The 16,579-nt window shown below is 49.1% G+C and overlaps 2 protein-coding genes across 2 annotated transcripts in view; one reads left to right on the top strand and one right to left on the bottom strand.

Moving 5' to 3' along the window:
* SNAP29 (synaptosome associated protein 29) overlaps positions 1–16,579 on the top strand; it is a 212,599-nt gene that overhangs the window by 75,585 nt on the left and 120,435 nt on the right. The window lies entirely within an intron of this gene.
* The window catches only part of PI4KA (phosphatidylinositol 4-kinase alpha), a 145,612-nt gene that overhangs the window by 39,981 nt on the left and 89,052 nt on the right, over positions 1–16,579 (bottom strand). Inside the window, exons 22-29 of the mRNA XM_050746023.1 lie at positions 16,442–16,575; positions 12,266–12,348; positions 6,925–6,995; positions 6,720–6,844; positions 5,398–5,479; positions 5,017–5,100; positions 3,636–3,725; positions 1,298–1,417 (exon numbers count right to left, since the gene is read on the bottom strand). Coding sequence (XP_050601980.1) covers positions 1,298–1,417; positions 3,636–3,725; positions 5,017–5,100; positions 5,398–5,479; positions 6,720–6,844; positions 6,925–6,995; positions 12,266–12,348; positions 16,442–16,575 — 789 coding nt within the window. The remainder of the gene's footprint in view (positions 1–1,297; positions 1,418–3,635; positions 3,726–5,016; positions 5,101–5,397; positions 5,480–6,719; positions 6,845–6,924; positions 6,996–12,265; positions 12,349–16,441; positions 16,576–16,579) is intronic.

The raw sequence follows: 16,579 nt of genomic DNA on the forward strand, positions 1-16,579 counted from the left end.
CGTGTTGGCCAGGCTGGTCTCAATCTCCTGACCTCGTGATCCACCTGCCTTGGGATTACAGGCGTGAGCCAACCGTGCCCGGCCCCAGAATTAACGTTTAAATATTTAAAAAAATAAGTTAGAGAAAATCTAACACATCGAATTTTCTGGGGAAAAAGAACAAAATCCTTTAGGCAAAACAGATTTTTCACAAATCAGCTGGTTAGAGTCTAGAAGAGGCTTACAAATGGGAACACATTCTATTTTATGTAATAAAGTTTTGCTCCTACCACCCCCAAAAAGGAAGAGGCTTATGACTGTCATAAACACTTACAGTCAATGAGTTCCACCTCTGGTCTCTGTGGCCACCCAGTGGCAGAGACACCCAGGTCAGCGCACTGATACCTGGTGCCCCATCAGAGTAGGAGGCCTGGGGCGGGTGACCCTGCAGGTGCAGGCTGGACCCAGCTCGACCATGTTTGCTACGCTGGTGTCTTTAGAGATAGTGCAGTGACCTCGAGGGAAGTGTCCTGATAGCAAAATGAGGCGAGAAGACACCAGCCTTCTCCGGCATAGCTTCAGGCCCCAGAAAGGCCAGAGGGCACTCAGGCCCCTCTCTCCTGCTGGTATCCCAGGGGAGGCCTGTCACCCTTCCTCCTGGGTGCTCAGCCTCTGCACCTCCACATATCCCATCCCACACTCCATTCGGAGAGAGTTGGGAAGAACACATGGCCAGGCTCTAGATTCAGATTAACCAACAGAATCTCTGTGACCAGCCCCAGTCACATGGCCAGGTGGAATTGCCTGCTTTAATCCTATTTAACTCTAAGCTCTAATTTAACTCAGAAAGTATTGCTGTGTGAACCCTCTGTCCTCTAGATTAATCTCTAGCAGAACAAGAAGCTGAAGGCATTCATGTGCAGCTCAGCACCTGCAGAAAAGAGAACTGTTCAGGAGTCCAGTACATGCTCCAGATAAGCGTAACTGTGGCATCGCACTGCCTGTGTCCAGCAGAGCTCTGTTTCCATCCTCTCACATGGGGACATTCAAATAAAAAACTAATCATTGTCATATCAAGCGCTGATCCCCATAAATCCATATATTAAAAAAAAAAAAGCACAATAAGGAAACACTCATTTCAATGGCCACCTCTTCTTTGGGCTAGGGTGAGGCTTGCACGACTACCATTGTCAACAGACATCCACAGCACCCTGCATGTACTCGGTGCATGTCATGAAAAGCGACAGCTCTAGGCCTTCCCCTGCACTGTGGCTCCTATGGTCTAAGGGTCACTGCTCTCCAGAAGGCTCGCACGTACCCCGAGAGTTGTGTTCTGCTTGTTGTAGCCAGCAAAGTGAAGGATGCTCTCAGTGGCCATGGCCAGTCCCGTGTGCTGGGACAGTCCTGACACCCAGTTCTGATGTTTGTTCAGATATTCCTGAAATAGGAAAAACACACAGGGTTTCAGTTATTTTTTAGAGGCAGGGTCTTCTCGCTCTGTCACCCAGGCTGGAGTGTGGTGGCATGATCATGGCTCATGGCAGCCTCGACCTCTTAGGCTCAAGCTATCCTCCCACCTCAGCTTCCCAAGTAGCTGGGATACACCAACAAGCTTGGCTAATTTTGTAATTTTTTGTAGAGATGGTGTCTCACTATATTGCTCAGGTTGGTCTTGAATTCCTGGGCTCAAGCGATTCTCCCGCCTCAGCATCCCAAAATGTCAGGATTACCAGCATGAGCCACTGTGCCTGGCCTTGCTATTTCATTTAAAGGGGAAAATAAAACTTTATAAATTAAGGTGTGGGCTAATGGACCAAACACTGGGTTTCTGTCATGGGTCTGCCCCTCCCTAGCTAGCTGTGGGACTGTCAGTAAGTCAAAGCCCCTCTCTGATCAGCTACTGCTCATCTGACTGAGGACGAGGCCAATTCCCCAAGCGGCAGTCATGCAGTCACTGCGGTGTTGCACCATCAACGGGGGAGGGCCACTTATTCTTTCAGCATATCCTTGCTGAGCATCTGCTGTGGTAAATAAGGCAAATAAGGCACAAAGCCTTGGCCTTGTGGTCAACAGACAGGTAGCGTGGTGTGGGGCCTCAGTTCTCCTACTGCAGTATCCTGGCAGCCCGGCCTGGGTAAGCTGGACAGCAGGAACGAAGAACAACACCTGTGTCCACCTGGCCACCCAGTGGGAGAAGGGTGCTGGGGAATGGGATACCTGGCAGAGCCCAGAGGTGTGAGGGAGGCCTCCTGCTCTGGGGACCACAGGGGGCTCAGTACTGCAGGAGTACCAAAGACAAGGGTCTCAAGGGTGGGGGCAAGCCTGGGCCAGATGCAGGCCAGGCAGGAAAGGCCTCCAGGACCATGCAAAGGTGTTTACAGGCGTGAACCAATTAATTCCCTTAAGAAGAATGTACAGGAGCATGTACATGCAGAATTGTCTCAATGGTTTTGGGGGACTCCTGGAGCCTCAGAAACCCATCCTTGGACACCATGGTGATGAAGAGTGACTAATGATCAAGTTTAAAAGGGAAGCACACTGATCAGCTATCCTAGTAAAAGCAGACTACTCTGGTGGGTGGAGGAGAGGGCAGATTTGGGGAAGGCTGAGGCTGGGCATGGAGGGTGGGGAGTAAGCGCACTGCAGGGGATGTGAAAGGGCAGGCCAGGGGCATGCCAAGGGGACACCTGGTGGAAAAATCAAGACCGCTTCAAGCCTTTTCATTTTCCATTTCCTTCTTAGGCCAGACATGCCTGAGACAGTAAAAAGCTCTATCAGCTGCTTTTTTTGTCCACTTAAACTTTCTAGGCATCAGAGGGGGCCTCCCCTTTTCAGACGACAGATAGCCTTGCGACCTGAGGCCCTTTTGCTGTAAATGAACAAGGGGAAATCATTTCTTGCCACTGCGCTTCCACACAGCTCCCAGGGCTCTTGGAGCTGGCTGCTCTATCCTTCCTGGATTCCACAACCAGAAACACTTTTGAACTTGTTTCATCTTTAAAGTGCTGCCAAGGTCAACCTCACGAGCAGCTCCTCTCAGCACAACCACTCTCTGTTAACACAGATTCCTTCTAGAGGTATTTTTCTCATCTTTGATTCCTTTTAAGGCAATTATTTCCTCTCACAGCCTGTGGCATTACATGGTTTACCTCGTGGTCATCTGAGTTTCCAAGCCAGTGTTTTTGTCTGAGACTCCCATGCACCTCCATGTGCAGCTTATGTGGAGCTTTACTGGGACACAAGTCCCCAACTCTGCCTCTGCTCCACCAGCCTTGGTCAGGCCCCCACCTTTGGGCATAGGTGCCAACAATGCACTTGGCCCTTAGAGATGCTGCCATCTGGCAGCCTCCCACATCCACCACACCAGCCCGTGCTCTCTTGTGAGCAGCTCCCAAGTCCTGCCACAGTCCTGCCACCTCACCTGGTATGAGCTGTCAGATGCCCTCCTTGTGCCCTGGCCAGCACTCATCCCACAGGCGCTCCTAACACAGAGCAGCCTCTGAGGCATCTATTATTCTCAGGCCCTAGACTGATGTTTTCGGTCTCCATTCACACTAGTGCTATTTGGATTTTGAGTTATCCATGTCTCTGTAAAGCTTTTTGGGGAGCTTGAAGGAGCTTATGGAGACTGCAGTTTGATGGTTTCAAGAAAGTACCTGCAGGTGGGACTTGGTGACGGTAGGTGCCCACTTCATGGCCTCCTGCAGGATCATCCCACAGCGTGCAGCGAAGTCCTTCACAATGCTCTGGAAGAGGGTGAAGTTGCTTCTCAACAACCCAAAGTCGTTTCATCTGAGCTGCTGTAGTGACTGTCATGGGCTGAACTGTCTCCCCAAATCCCTATGCTGCGCCTTAACTGGTACCAGTACCTCAGAGCAGAACTCATTTGGAGACAGGGCTTTAAAGAGGTGATTCAATTAAAAGGCCAACAGGGTAGGTCCTGATCCAATCTGGACAGTATCCTTCCTTACATGTGTGGAGGGGAAATCTGGACCCACAGAAATACTGGAGCAGCGAGGAGGGTGTGCACAGAGGGAAGAACACGTAAGGACATAGGGAGAAGGCTGCCATTCACAAGCTAAGGAGAGGTCTCCGCAGAAACCAGTTCTGCGGACACTTTGATTTTACACTTCGGCCCTCAGAACTGTAAGACAATAAATGTCTGTCCTTTAAAGCTGCCCAGTCCATTGTCTTTTGCTACAGCAACCCAAGAGACTAGCACAGTCACTAAGTTTGAACCTCAGGGCGCCTGGGGCCAGGAAGCCCACACACACTGTGGTCTGTAATTCCAGCACAAGGTTTGTGGCAGAATCTACATGAGTAACATGTCACAGAGCCACTGTGCAACTTGTGTCCTGGGTCTGGGACTGGACGGAAGGGAAGGCTCTGGGTGGCAAAATTCTCTTCGGTGCCACACCACTCTGTGGGAAACTCGCCATTGACAGCTGGTCTGGAAGGGAGGTCCAGAGGTAGGATATGACTCAGCCCAGGCTGAAGGAGCTGTGAGCTGAGTTTCAGTCTTGCCACAGTGAGGGCTCTGAGACCGAGTTGGGGAGAGGAGAGACCTAGTATATCCTCCTCTTTTGGAGTGATTTATTCTGCCAGTTTCCCCATGGGATAGCACAAGTCAAAGGCATGTTCCCCTATTACCACAATAATAAAATGTCAGTGCACCTCAGAGAAGTGAAGTCCACCTGAAAATCATGCTTGTGCGATGCAGACTTGAGGCTATAAACTGGCTGGTAGCTGAAGACCTCTTTGGCAGCTAAACTGAGGACAGAGCTGAGTCAACATGGCTGAGGTGGGAGAGCTGGACTTGGAAGACAGAGCAACCTGGGGGCAGCCAGCTCCCCTTGCACACCATGGGGCCTGGTCTCCTCACTGGCTTGGTCTCCTCACTGGGGGATGTGGCCAGTACCACCCACACCTCAAATTGCTGGGGACTGGGTGAGCTCATGCAGGATGACCACCTTGTGGACATATTCAGGGAACTGTGGTAAAGATGGCCCTTAATGCAGGGGATCGTGTCAGGCCTACCTCACGGGCTTCGTATGTGTCAGGAACCGTGATCCGATAGGGGGCGTCGGGGATGTCATAGTAAGGCTGGTCCTTGTGAATATCCTGCAAGTACAGCGAGACTCCGTCTTGCAAACTGCCTTCCCCAAGTTGCCACTAGCAAGCACATGGGCCACCCCTTCCCACCAACTGTCTGTCTGTGACAGGCCTCCATACTTGATGCAACTTACTGCAAAACACCAGGTGAATTTGGGCCCCCTCACCCCCAACTCGACACCTGTAGCATTAATTAGGTTCAGGCTTATTGTCAGAGAAGCAAGCCACAACACAGGGCGGACAGGGCTGGCGGGGTGGTGGTAGTGCTGGTAGTGTTTGGGCCCTAGGTCTCCTGGGGACACTCACAGCGCTCAGGGACAGTGACAGGGTCTGCAGGATGTCCAGCATGGTCTTCAGCACAGTCCCGCTCCAGAGCAAGTGGGGAAACCTGCACAAAGAGCCGGCTCTCAGGACCAAGAGCCAAACCTCCAAGGAAGGTCTGCTTCTAGGAACCCCCTCAGCTGCCAGTCAGAGCCCATACCTGCTGCAGGCCAGCTGAAGGGGGAGGTCGGGAGGCCTTTGCAGCAGGATGCCTTGCCTCCTCAGGCTCACTGCAGCAAGGTGAGCAGTGCCTGGTCAGAAAGGCTCCCCAGGCCCCTGCCAGACCCACTTCTTAAGGCCAGACATGTCCCAAGTGACCTGCTATAAACCTGACACCAACTGCCTTGGTTATGCACTGGCCAGGACACCCCTTACTTCCCAAAGCAATCCTCTTAGTTTCTGACCAGGGTTCTCCATTATTTCTCACATAATGGAGAAAACAGCAGTATCTACCTGACACCCTGGGGTAAGACAGGCCATGGGCTCTGATGGCCCCAGGGCTGAAGGAGAGGTGTCTCTGCACAGCTGTGACCCACCAGTGGCCCACTGCTCAGGAGGCCCAGCTCAGACACACACCACGTGTGTGCTGGACTCATTTTCATGACCCTTGGCTGGCTCCTGACTACCCTTGATGGTGCCGCTGCCTGGACCAGGCACACAGCATCTGCAACAGGCTCCAGAACCGCTGGATACCTCTGGGGAGCCGTAGGCAGCCTCCGTGTGGGTGTTTTGCTGCCTCTCGCCTTCTCACCTTGGAGAAGCTGGCCCAGCCCACCTCTGAGAGTTCTCATCAGTGTGGGGACATGTCCCAAGAGGGTCTGTTTTGGCTCCCAGCACAAAGAGTGTATAGCAGAGAAGGGGCTGTGTGGGCTTTTGTTCCTGAGAAGCCCAAAGATACTGATTCTACCAGGGGACCTCAGGCTGGGCCCTGGGCTAGAAGATGGTGCACCAGGTCTTGCCAGGGTACATTCAACAAAATAACTGTTCTTCAAAAGTGTCAAAGTCACAAAAGACATTGACAGACTGAGGAGTCAGGGTGGGTGGGATTGAGAGACACAGTGATGTGGCACCCAGCAAACGTGCTGTAAGTAACATTAACAGCTCAGAATGAACAGAAGTTTCTGGACCAAAATTCAGACACTGCAGCAAACTCACTGACATTGGAGGGAGGCTGCATCGCCTTAAGAGTTTTCATTCTGACTCCAATTTTTCCTAGGCTAATAATACAAGGATGATATTTCCCGGCATTTGAAATCACAGAAGTATATAAACATACACACAAAACATTAGCAGGAAAATGAGCTTACTTATCCACCAGACCAGACAGATACTTGTCTGCCACCCTCCTTATCCTCTTGTGAATGTGGTTAAAGTTCACCAACAGGAACTGAGCGTGCCGCTCCAGCTCCTCCTCGTTCTCCTTGGTCTTGGCCTAGAGATGCAAAAGAAACAGGTACAGCAGTGCCCCAGGTGCCTCCAGCAGACAGACGCATTCATGCAGGAGAGGCTTACTTTATCTGCCATCATGTTCAGGAAGGCATCGAATACTTTGTCTGCGACTGCAATCACACACTGCATCATCCCTGAAACAAGAAGGTTTCCACAGATAAGGTGCAGCAACAGAGAGAGAATACTAGCAACTTTCAATCATTTTCTTTTGAAATGATTTCAGACTTACAAGACAGCACAGAGCTCCCATATACCCTTCACCCAGCTCCGCTGGATTTTAACATCTGCAGTAACCAGGCTGATGTGTCAAAACTGAGTCAGATATTGATATAATCCTATTACCTAAACTTCAGACTTCGTCTGGATTTTCCATGCCTCCCACACGTGCCCCTCTTCTGTTTCAGCATCCAACCCAGGACACCAGATCGCATTTAATCTCTGTGTCTCCTATTCCCCTCCAATATGTGGTGACTCCTCAGTCTGTCAATGTCTTTTGTCACTTTGACACTTTTGAAGAACAGTTATTTTGTTGAATGTTCCCTAATTTAGGTTTGTCTGATGCTTGCCCACGATTAGACCAGGGTTACAGGATTTCGGGGAGAACTCCATACAGTGGATGTGCTCTTTTGTTTTGAGATTGAGTCTCACTGTGTTGCCCAGGCTGGAGTGCGGTGGCACGATTTTGGCTCACTGCAAGCTCCACCTCCTGGGTTCACACCATTCTCCTGCCTTAGTCTCCCGAGTAGCTGGGACTACAGGCGCCTGTCACCATGCCTGGCTAATTTTTTGTATTTTTAGTAGAGACAGAGTTTCACCATGTTGGCCAAGATGGTCTCGATCTCCTGACCTCGTGATCCGCCCGCCTTGGCCTTTCAAAGTGCTGGGATTACAGGCGTGAGCCACCGCACCTGGCCCGGATGTGCTCTTTCTGCATCACGTAAGGGGTATGTGGTAACAGTATCTCTTATTACTGGTGAAGCTAACCTTGACCACTTGGTTTGAGTTACCATTTTTCCCTTTTTCTATTTTTTTTGAGATAGGGTCTCATTTTGTTGCTCAGGCTGGAGTGCAATGGTGAGATCATAGCTCAGCTACAACCTTGAACTCCCAGGCTCAAGGGATCCTCCCACCTCAGCCTCCCTGGCGGCTGGGATTATAGATCTACAACACCATGCCCAGCTAATTTTTAAATTTTTGTAGAGACTGGGGGGTCTCACTATGTAGCCCAGGCTGGTCTCGAACTCCTGGGTCAAGCAATCCTTCTGCCTCAGCCTCCCAAGGTGCTAAGATTACAGGTGTGAGCCACCATGTCTGGTCCCCTTTCTCCATTCTTTTTTTTTTTTTTTTTTTGAGACGGAGTCTCGCTCTGTCGCCCAGGCTGGAGTGCAGTGGCGCGATCTCAGCTCACTGCAAGCTCCGCCTCCCGGGTTTACGCCATTCTCTGGCCTCAGCCTCCTGAGTAGCTGGGACTACAGGCGCCCGCCACCTCGCCCGGCTAGTTTTTTGTATTTCTTTTTTTTTTTTTTTTTTGAGACGGAGTCTCGCTCTGTCGCCCAGGCTGGAGAGCAGTGGCCTGATCTCAGCTCACTGCAAGCTCCGCCTCCCGGGTTCACGCCATTCTCCTGCCTCAGCCTCCCGAGTAGCTGGGACCACAGGCGCCCGCCAGCTCGCCCGGCTAGTTTTTTGTATTTTTTAGTAGAGACGGGGTTTCACTGTGTTAGCCAGGATGGTCTCGATCTCCTGACCTTGTGATCCACCCGTCTCGGCCTCCCAAAGTGCTGGGATTACAGGCTTGAGCCACCGCGCCCGGCCCAGTTTTTTGTATTTCTTAATAGAGACGGGGTTTCACCGTGTTAGCCAGGATGGTCTCGATCTCCTGACCTCGTGATCTGCCCGTCTCGGCCTCCCAAAGTCCTGGGATTACAGGCTTGAGCCACCGCGCCCGGACCCCCTTTCTCCATTCTTTAGAAGAAAGTCACTAAGGACAGCCCACACTCAGAGCCAAGGAATTAAGGGCTACCACCTGAAAGAAATTTGTGGATGAGAATTACAGCCACCATAGTGATTGATATTTTGGGGAAGATACTTTGAAGTTATGCAGACATCATGTTTCTCTTTAAGATTTTGCCCATTTACTTTGGCATCCGTGAATGAATTCTGCCTGCAGTAGTTACTATGGTTGTCACAAGAATTTTCTATTTTCCTTGTTCTTTCTACTTTTTAAAAAGTGTTGGCCAAGCACGGTGGCTTACACCCGTAATCCCAGCACTTTGAGAGGCCAAGGTGGGTGAATCACGAGGTCAGGAGTTCGAGACCAGCCTGGTCAACATGGTGAAACCCCGTCTCTACTAAAAATACAAAAATTAGCCATGCATGGTAGCGCACCACTGTAATCCCAGCTACTTGGGAGGCTGAGGCAGGAGAAGGGCCTGACCCTGAGAGGCAGAGGTTGCAGTGAGCCGAGATTGTGCCACTGCACTCTAGCCTGGGTGACAGAGTGAGACTCCATCTCAAAACAAAACAAAACAAAAATTTATTTTTTAGGGACAGGGTATCACTTTGTTGCCTAGGCTGGTCTTGAACTCCTGGGCTCAAGCGCTCCTCCTGCCTTGGCTTCCCAAAATGCTAGGATTACAGGCATGAGCCACTGTGCCCAGCCCCTTCTATTTTTATTAATAGTAGTTGGAATTCTGTAAAGAAGGTTCAGCCTTTTTCCCCATTTTTAATTTATTCGATAGTCTAATCATTACAGAACCGTGGATTTTTATTTGTTGAGTTATAATCCAATACTATTTATTCTGTTCAAATCATTCCAGCTTTGGCCACTGGGAGTTCTTTCAGGCTGGCTCCTGTGTCATTTGGACAGGCCCCATGTCTTCTCTTTTCTTCTTTATTGGTGTATCCTTACTTTCTGGTGCAACAGGGTGCCCCAGGCTCATCCTGTACAGGCTCCCTAGAATCAACCATTTCTCCATGGAGCCCTGGTTCCTTTTATTGGAGAATACTAATTAGAAACCAAGATCTGAGCACCGGATATGCTCACTGTTACAGGGGTGCCAAGTAGGCTGTAAAAGGCAACAGAATGGGCCAGGCACAGTGGCTCACGCCTGTAATCCCAGCACTTTGGGAGGCTGAGGTGGGTGGATCACTTGAGGCCAGCAGTTCGAGACCAGCCTGGCAACATGGTGAAACCCCGTCTCTAGTAAAAACACAAAAATTAGCTGGGTGTGGTGGTGCACACCTGTAATTCCAGCTACTTGGGAGGCTAGGGCACAAGAATCACTTGAGCCTGGGAGGTGGAGGTTGCAGTGAGCTGAGATTGTGCCACTGCACTCTAGGCTGGGAGACGGGGCAAGACACTGTCTCAAAAAAAAGAAAGAAAAGAAAAAGCAACAGAACACAGTGATCATCACAGTGCAGATGAAGAACTGTAATAAAATGCCAATTCACACTCCATCATGCTGTTTTCTCTATCCAGTGTTTTTAATTTGCATGACTACATGCCAGGTCTGCCCTCTGCCTCCAGGCAGAGAGACAAGGCAGGTGCTATCAGCTTTGCACCTCATGCCCAGCATGGAGCCTGAGACATAAAGAGGCCTTTCATAGATATTTTTTATGAAGGTAAGCGGGACCTCAGCAATCTGAAAAGTTGTCAGTGTGACCTGGACAGATGCTCAAGGGTAGTGAGAGGCTGCTTTCTTTTTTTTTTTCTGAGACAGAGTCTCGCTTTGTCACCCAGGCTGGAGTGCAGTGGTACGTTCTTGGCTCACTGCAAGCTCTGCCTCCCAGGTTCACGCCATTCTCCTACCTCAGCCTCCTGAGTAGCTGGGACTACAGGGTGCCCGCCACTAGGTCCGGCTAATTTTTTGTATTTTTAGTAGAGAGGGGGTTTCACCATGTTAGCCAGGACAGTCTGGATCTCCTGACCTTGTGATCCACCCACCTCCGCCTCCCGAAGTGCTGGGATTACAGGTGTGAGCCACCACGCCCGGCCAATTTTTTTATTTTTAGTAGAGATGGGGTTTCATCATGTTGGCCAGGCTGGTCTCGAACTCCTGACCTCAGGTGATCCACCCATCTCGGCCTCCCAAAGGGCTGGGATTACAGCCGTGAGCCACTGTGCCCAGCCTGATTTGTCAACAAAAGAAAAAATGGTACAAGTAGTTATCAGAAATAATTTCTCCATAGGCAAGAACAAGTTGATAGATTCACCAACCTATCAACGGCTTCCGGTGCGGAAAGGACTACACACTGCTAGTTGCACTTTCATTAATATTAAATTTGTCAATCTCAAGAATTTATCAATAAGCATGCCTCAAAGAATTTATTCATACAGTTAATCAAAATTTGTGGATTCTCCCCAATTCTCTTGCACACTTAAACATGATTTCACCATAATTACAAAAATAATCAAATTATTCTAAGCATTTAATTAAAACTCAGGTCTAATATTTCAGCATCTTTTAAATTTTTGATTTTAAACACCTTATAAATCAGACTTCTTAGTGCCCTTACACTAAAACTGGCCAAAAAGTGCTTCTATGCAGTATTTAACTTTTTCCTTTGTTGTCTCTATTTTAATATCTTTTTATTGTCTAAATACATTTTTATAAAACTACTTAATATTAGCCTTTGGTAATTTTAAAAATTTGAGGTATAATTTGCATATAATAAAATCCACAGCTCTTATGTGTTCAATTCCATGACTTAACAACTGTATACACTCATGCGACCACTACCCAAACAATCTAGAGTCTCCTTGTACTCTTCCCAGTTTCCATCTCTCCTTTTTATTCTTATCTTAGCTTTGTCTTCATGGGGTTTTGGTAATTGTAACATTTTTATGCCTTCCTACAGTTTCCACCATTTCTCTGTCTTTTCTGGGCTAGGGCTGTTAACAGCTGAGGCCCTCTGTGCACTCAGGGTCTGACGACAAGTTGCATCTGGAATGCAGTGGCATGATCATAGCTCACTCTAACCTTGAACTCCTGGGCTCAAGCGATCCTCCCACTCAGCCTCCCGAGTAACTTGGGACTACAGGCACGAGCTACTGTGTTCCCTGCTCCTGACGTTAAAAAACCATGACTGCTCTCTGGCAACAGCAAGATGCTGCAGGTCCATCAGTGACCATCCGAGAAGCCCTGGTCCCTCTAGATGAGTGCTGGAGCACACCTGAGCATAGACAGTGGGCTAGAATGACCATCCTTCTTTTTGGGGCCCTTGCACCAGTGGCAGAACCATTAAGGTGTACATTTGAAGGTTATATGTTTTATACTGATCTTTCTAATGTAGTATGTAACTTCATAAAACATTTTCTACATGTAGACAGAAAAGAGGAAGTAGTACTGCTTTTTATCCTATTAAAGCTCAATTCATCATGAAAGCACCACAATAATGAGCTTACCAGATTTGTCTTTCTGAATAGCTTTATCCTCAAAGTAGCAGAACATTACCTGGAAGCGATCAGGATCTGTTGAACGCAGTACCCTAAGAAGAAAACAGCTTTAGATAAATTTTGAAAAATCCAGGCCCTCCCTATCACAGATTTGACACCGCCCATAAGTGGTAAGGCTGTGAAGAACATTTGCCTTCTGCCATTCATAAGGGCGTACACTGACGTGGACTTTCTGGAGGGTGACGTGCACCATCTATTACACATTCCCATATTTTTCACTCCAGCAGCCCCACCATTAGGATATATCTTAAGGGTTACATGCATAAGGATTCTCCTAATAGCACTGATGGCATTACCCAAAATGGAAAGACTCTGAATGTCCATCAACAGAAGACTGGGCAGATAAGCCAAAGTACACCCATTCGATGACACATCATGCAGCCACCACACGAGAGGCAGCTCTCTACATGTGCTGTTACAAAAAAATGTCCGAGACATATATTAACAGAAAAAAGCAAGCTGCAGGGAACACATGTCCAGCATGATCCCACTGACAGGTTTCCTAAAGGCCTGTCTGTGCATGTGTATGTGTAGGCTACGCATGCTTGCCTATGCACAGAAAATTTCTAGGGGGAAATTAAGAGGCCATTAACAGTAGGATAGTAGAAACGAGGTATTCACATCTACTAAGGTGACACCTGTCTTTTTTCATCTTTAGCATCTTCTGTACTATTCCAGTGTTTCCTCTTTTCTTTTTTGTTTTACGCACCCTGTACATTTTTCTTTTATGGTAAAAAATATCTTTAACCTCAGGGGGAAAAGGAGAAAAAGGAAAAAGCGCATACACTTGTCCCATGGGTGCTGTAAAGGGCTGTTCAGAGTTCCAGGGGCTCCACTAAGGCAGCAGCGGCTTGGCCTCTGCGCCAGCCTGTCAAGAGTTAAGCCTCAGGAGGGCAGGCCAGGTGGCTTTCAGCACACGCATTCAAGTGTGCACGTGCACACACCTTTAACTTGATTTCCCAAATTCTCCACTTCGAGGTTTTAAAGTTCTCTCAATACCCAGTGGCTGGGAACCTGGGCCAAGTTCCTGAATAAAGGCTTTGAGGTTGCCTCTCTATGCTAATAGAGTGCCCTCAAGGGCCTGGTAGGCAGCCCGAGGTGGAAGGTGGGCTCACAGGAGCTGCTATGGGCTGCCTCTTAGAGTCTTCCTCTGCCAGTTAAGAGCCTGTCCTGAGAACCTGAGAAAATTACTCAGGGGCATACTTGTGGGAAAGGCAGAGGTAGCTTTGCCTTCAAACCACATGAGGTTGAGAGGGTCTGGAGATACCTCTTCTAGCCATGCATGCTGGGATGAAAGCCATGTTTTTGCTCTGTTTGGGTCTGGCTTGTTTTGTTTTGGCTGTTTTTTCTTTGAAAATATATTGTTCAGAAAAAAGACTACAAGCAGCTATACTAACAGACTATAGGGGATGATGGTGAGGTCAGTGGTTTTTTTCTCTCTCTACTTATTTTGCAAGATTTTGCATAAATGTTCTGTTTTTCTGAGACAGTGTCTTTTGCCTAGGCTGGAGTGCAGTGGTTTGATCATAGCTCACTGCAGCCTCAACATCCTAGGCTTAAGCAACCCTCTTGCCTCAGCCTCCTAAGTAGCTGGGACTACAGGCATGTTCCACCACAACTGGCTAGGTTTTTTTTTTTTTTTTTTTTTTTTTTTTTTTGGGGGGGCGGGTAGAGACAAGTTCTTGCTCTGTTGCACAAGTTCAAAACTTCCAGGCTCAAGTGATCCTCCCACCTCCCAAAGTGCTGGGATTATAGGCATGAGCCACTGCCTAGCCATTTGTTTTTTTGAGATAGAGTCTCACTCTGTCGCCCAGGTTGCAGTGCAGTGGCGCCATCTCAGCTCACTGCAACCTCTGCCTCCTGGGTTAAGCAATTCTCCTGCTTCAGCCTCCTGAGTAGCTGAGATTACAGGCATGTGCCACCACGCCCAGCTAATTTTTATATTTTTAGTAGAGACGGGGTTTCACCATGTTGGTCAGACCGGTCTCGAACTCCTGACCTCATGATCTGCCTGCCTCGGCCTCCCAAAGTGCTGAGATTACAGGTGTGAGTCACTGCGACCGGCCGCACTTAGCCATTTTTGTGTAATGTTCTTTATTTTTGAGATGGAGTCTCGGTCTGCTGCCCAGGCTGGAGGGCTGTGGTGCGATCTTGGCTCACTGTAAGCTCTACGTCACCTCCCGGGTTCATGCCATTCTCGTGCCTCAGCCTCCCGAGTAGCTGGGATTACAGGCACCTGCCACCACGTCTGGCTAATTTTTTGTATTTTTAGTAGAGACGGGGTTTCACCGTGTTAGCCAGGATGGTCTTGATCTCCTGACCTTGTGATCCACCCGCCTCCGCCTCCCAAAGTGCTGGGATTACAGGCGTGAGCCACCGCGCCTGGCTGCATGTGCAATGTTCTTATATTACTTTTATAACTGAAAATAAAGGACACTTTTTTCTTTTGAGATGGAGTTTCGCTCTGTTGCCCAGGCTTGAGCGCAGTGGCATGATCCTGGCTCACTGCAACCTCTGCCTCCCGGGTTCAAGTGATTCTCTTGCCTCACTTGAGGCAAGTGAGTGGCTGGGATTACAGGCGTCCGCCACCACGTCTGGCTAATTTTTGTATCTTTAGTAGAGACGGGGTTTTACCATGTTGGCCAGGCTGATCTTGAAACTGACCTCAGGTGATCCACTCGCCTTGGCCTCCACAAAGTGCTGGGGTTACAGGTGTGAGCCACCATGTCCGGCCAAAATAAAAGACACTTATAATGAAAAAAGACCAAAGTCGGCCGGGCGCGGTGGCTCAAGCCTGTAATCCCAGCACTTTGGGAGGCCGAGACGGGCGGATCACAAGGTCAGGAGATCGAGACCATCCTGGCTAACACGGCGAAACCCCGTCTCTACTAAAAACACAAAAAATTAGCCGGGCGAGGTGGTGGCGCCTGTGGTCCCAGCTACTCGGGAGGCTGAGGCAGGAGAATGGCGGGAACCCGGGAGGCGGAGCTTGCAGTGAGCTGAGATCAGGCCACTGCACTCCAGCCTGGGCGACACAGCGAGACTCCGTCTCAAAAAAAAAAGGAAAAAAAAAAAAAAAAAAAAAAAAAAGACCAAAGTCAAAACTCCCTTGGCTCTGTGGGACTTGGGGAGAATGGGTTTCCATATTTGGCTCTGTGTGGAGCCCTGGGCTGCTGAGGGCAGGGCGGAGGAGACTGAGCAGGAGGGTGGGGGTGCATTCTGATGCAACCAAAGCACTCTGCCTTCCTTTTATGTATTGAGCTTTCAAGGACTATTTTACCAGAGGGTTGGTGGCAACAAAGAAAGGCTAAAACAGTGTTTTCCAAATAGCCTTTCTTTTAGGACACTTTCTTTTTCAAATCATTTGTGAAAGGAATTATTCTACGACTTATCTGCACTCTCCCATGACTTAAGCTGAGTGTAATTTGACCTTTTCTTGATGACAGGAATCATCATTTTGTAGACAATGTACTCAGTTGCTATCCCAGGGTGCCTGAGGCCTAAGCACAGTGGGTCTGTATAACACCGCCTACCTCACAGGCACGTCGGGAGTGGTAAACGTGGGTAATGCAGCACAGTACCTGGTACAGCACAGGCACTCAATTCACGTTTACTTCTGAGGTCAACATGATAACAGCTGTAGCTCCAAAGAGTTACTACTGCTGTAAGGACTGCTGTGGCCACAGGTGTGTCCTGAGCGTCGGGCCACATGCAGGATTGTTTTGGAGCCGGCCCCACCTCATGTTGCATTTGCTGTTTGTACTCAACCGTGGTCCTGGGCAGCTCAGTGAGTGCCCTAGACACGCACTCAGTGAGGCTGGATCCTCAGAAGGGCCTCGCTCAGCCCGTGGGCTGAGTTCACAACACTGACTGCGACTGCCCAGAAGCCTGTTTCCTATTAGAGAGGGGATAAGGCGGAGCTTAGATACTGGGAGGTGTTACCAGATGTGGTACTTGGTGGTCATGAATGAGGGGCATAAGAGAAAAGTAGAAGGTGTTTTTGCTTGGTTTTTCAGAAAGTTTGCATGTCTTGGGAGGAGTTGAAAAAAGTCTCACGCTTACGAGGGCACAAAAATGAAAACCCTGCTCAAATGTGGATGTGCATGGTGGTGAAGGCACGTGTACCTCATGTACTCCAGCCTGTACACAGAGAGGAGGTAGGTGGACATGGCGAAGTCCAGCTTGTTGATGAGTGCGGACACTTCGGGAGGGGGGTCCAGCAGGTTGATGATGGTGCTGCGGAGCTCACTCAGCTCAGCCTGG

Source organism: Macaca thibetana, chromosome 10 (assembly GCF_024542745.1).
Source record: "Macaca thibetana thibetana isolate TM-01 chromosome 10, ASM2454274v1, whole genome shotgun sequence".
In the NCBI taxonomy this organism is placed as follows: Eukaryota; Metazoa; Chordata; class Mammalia; order Primates; family Cercopithecidae; genus Macaca; species Macaca thibetana.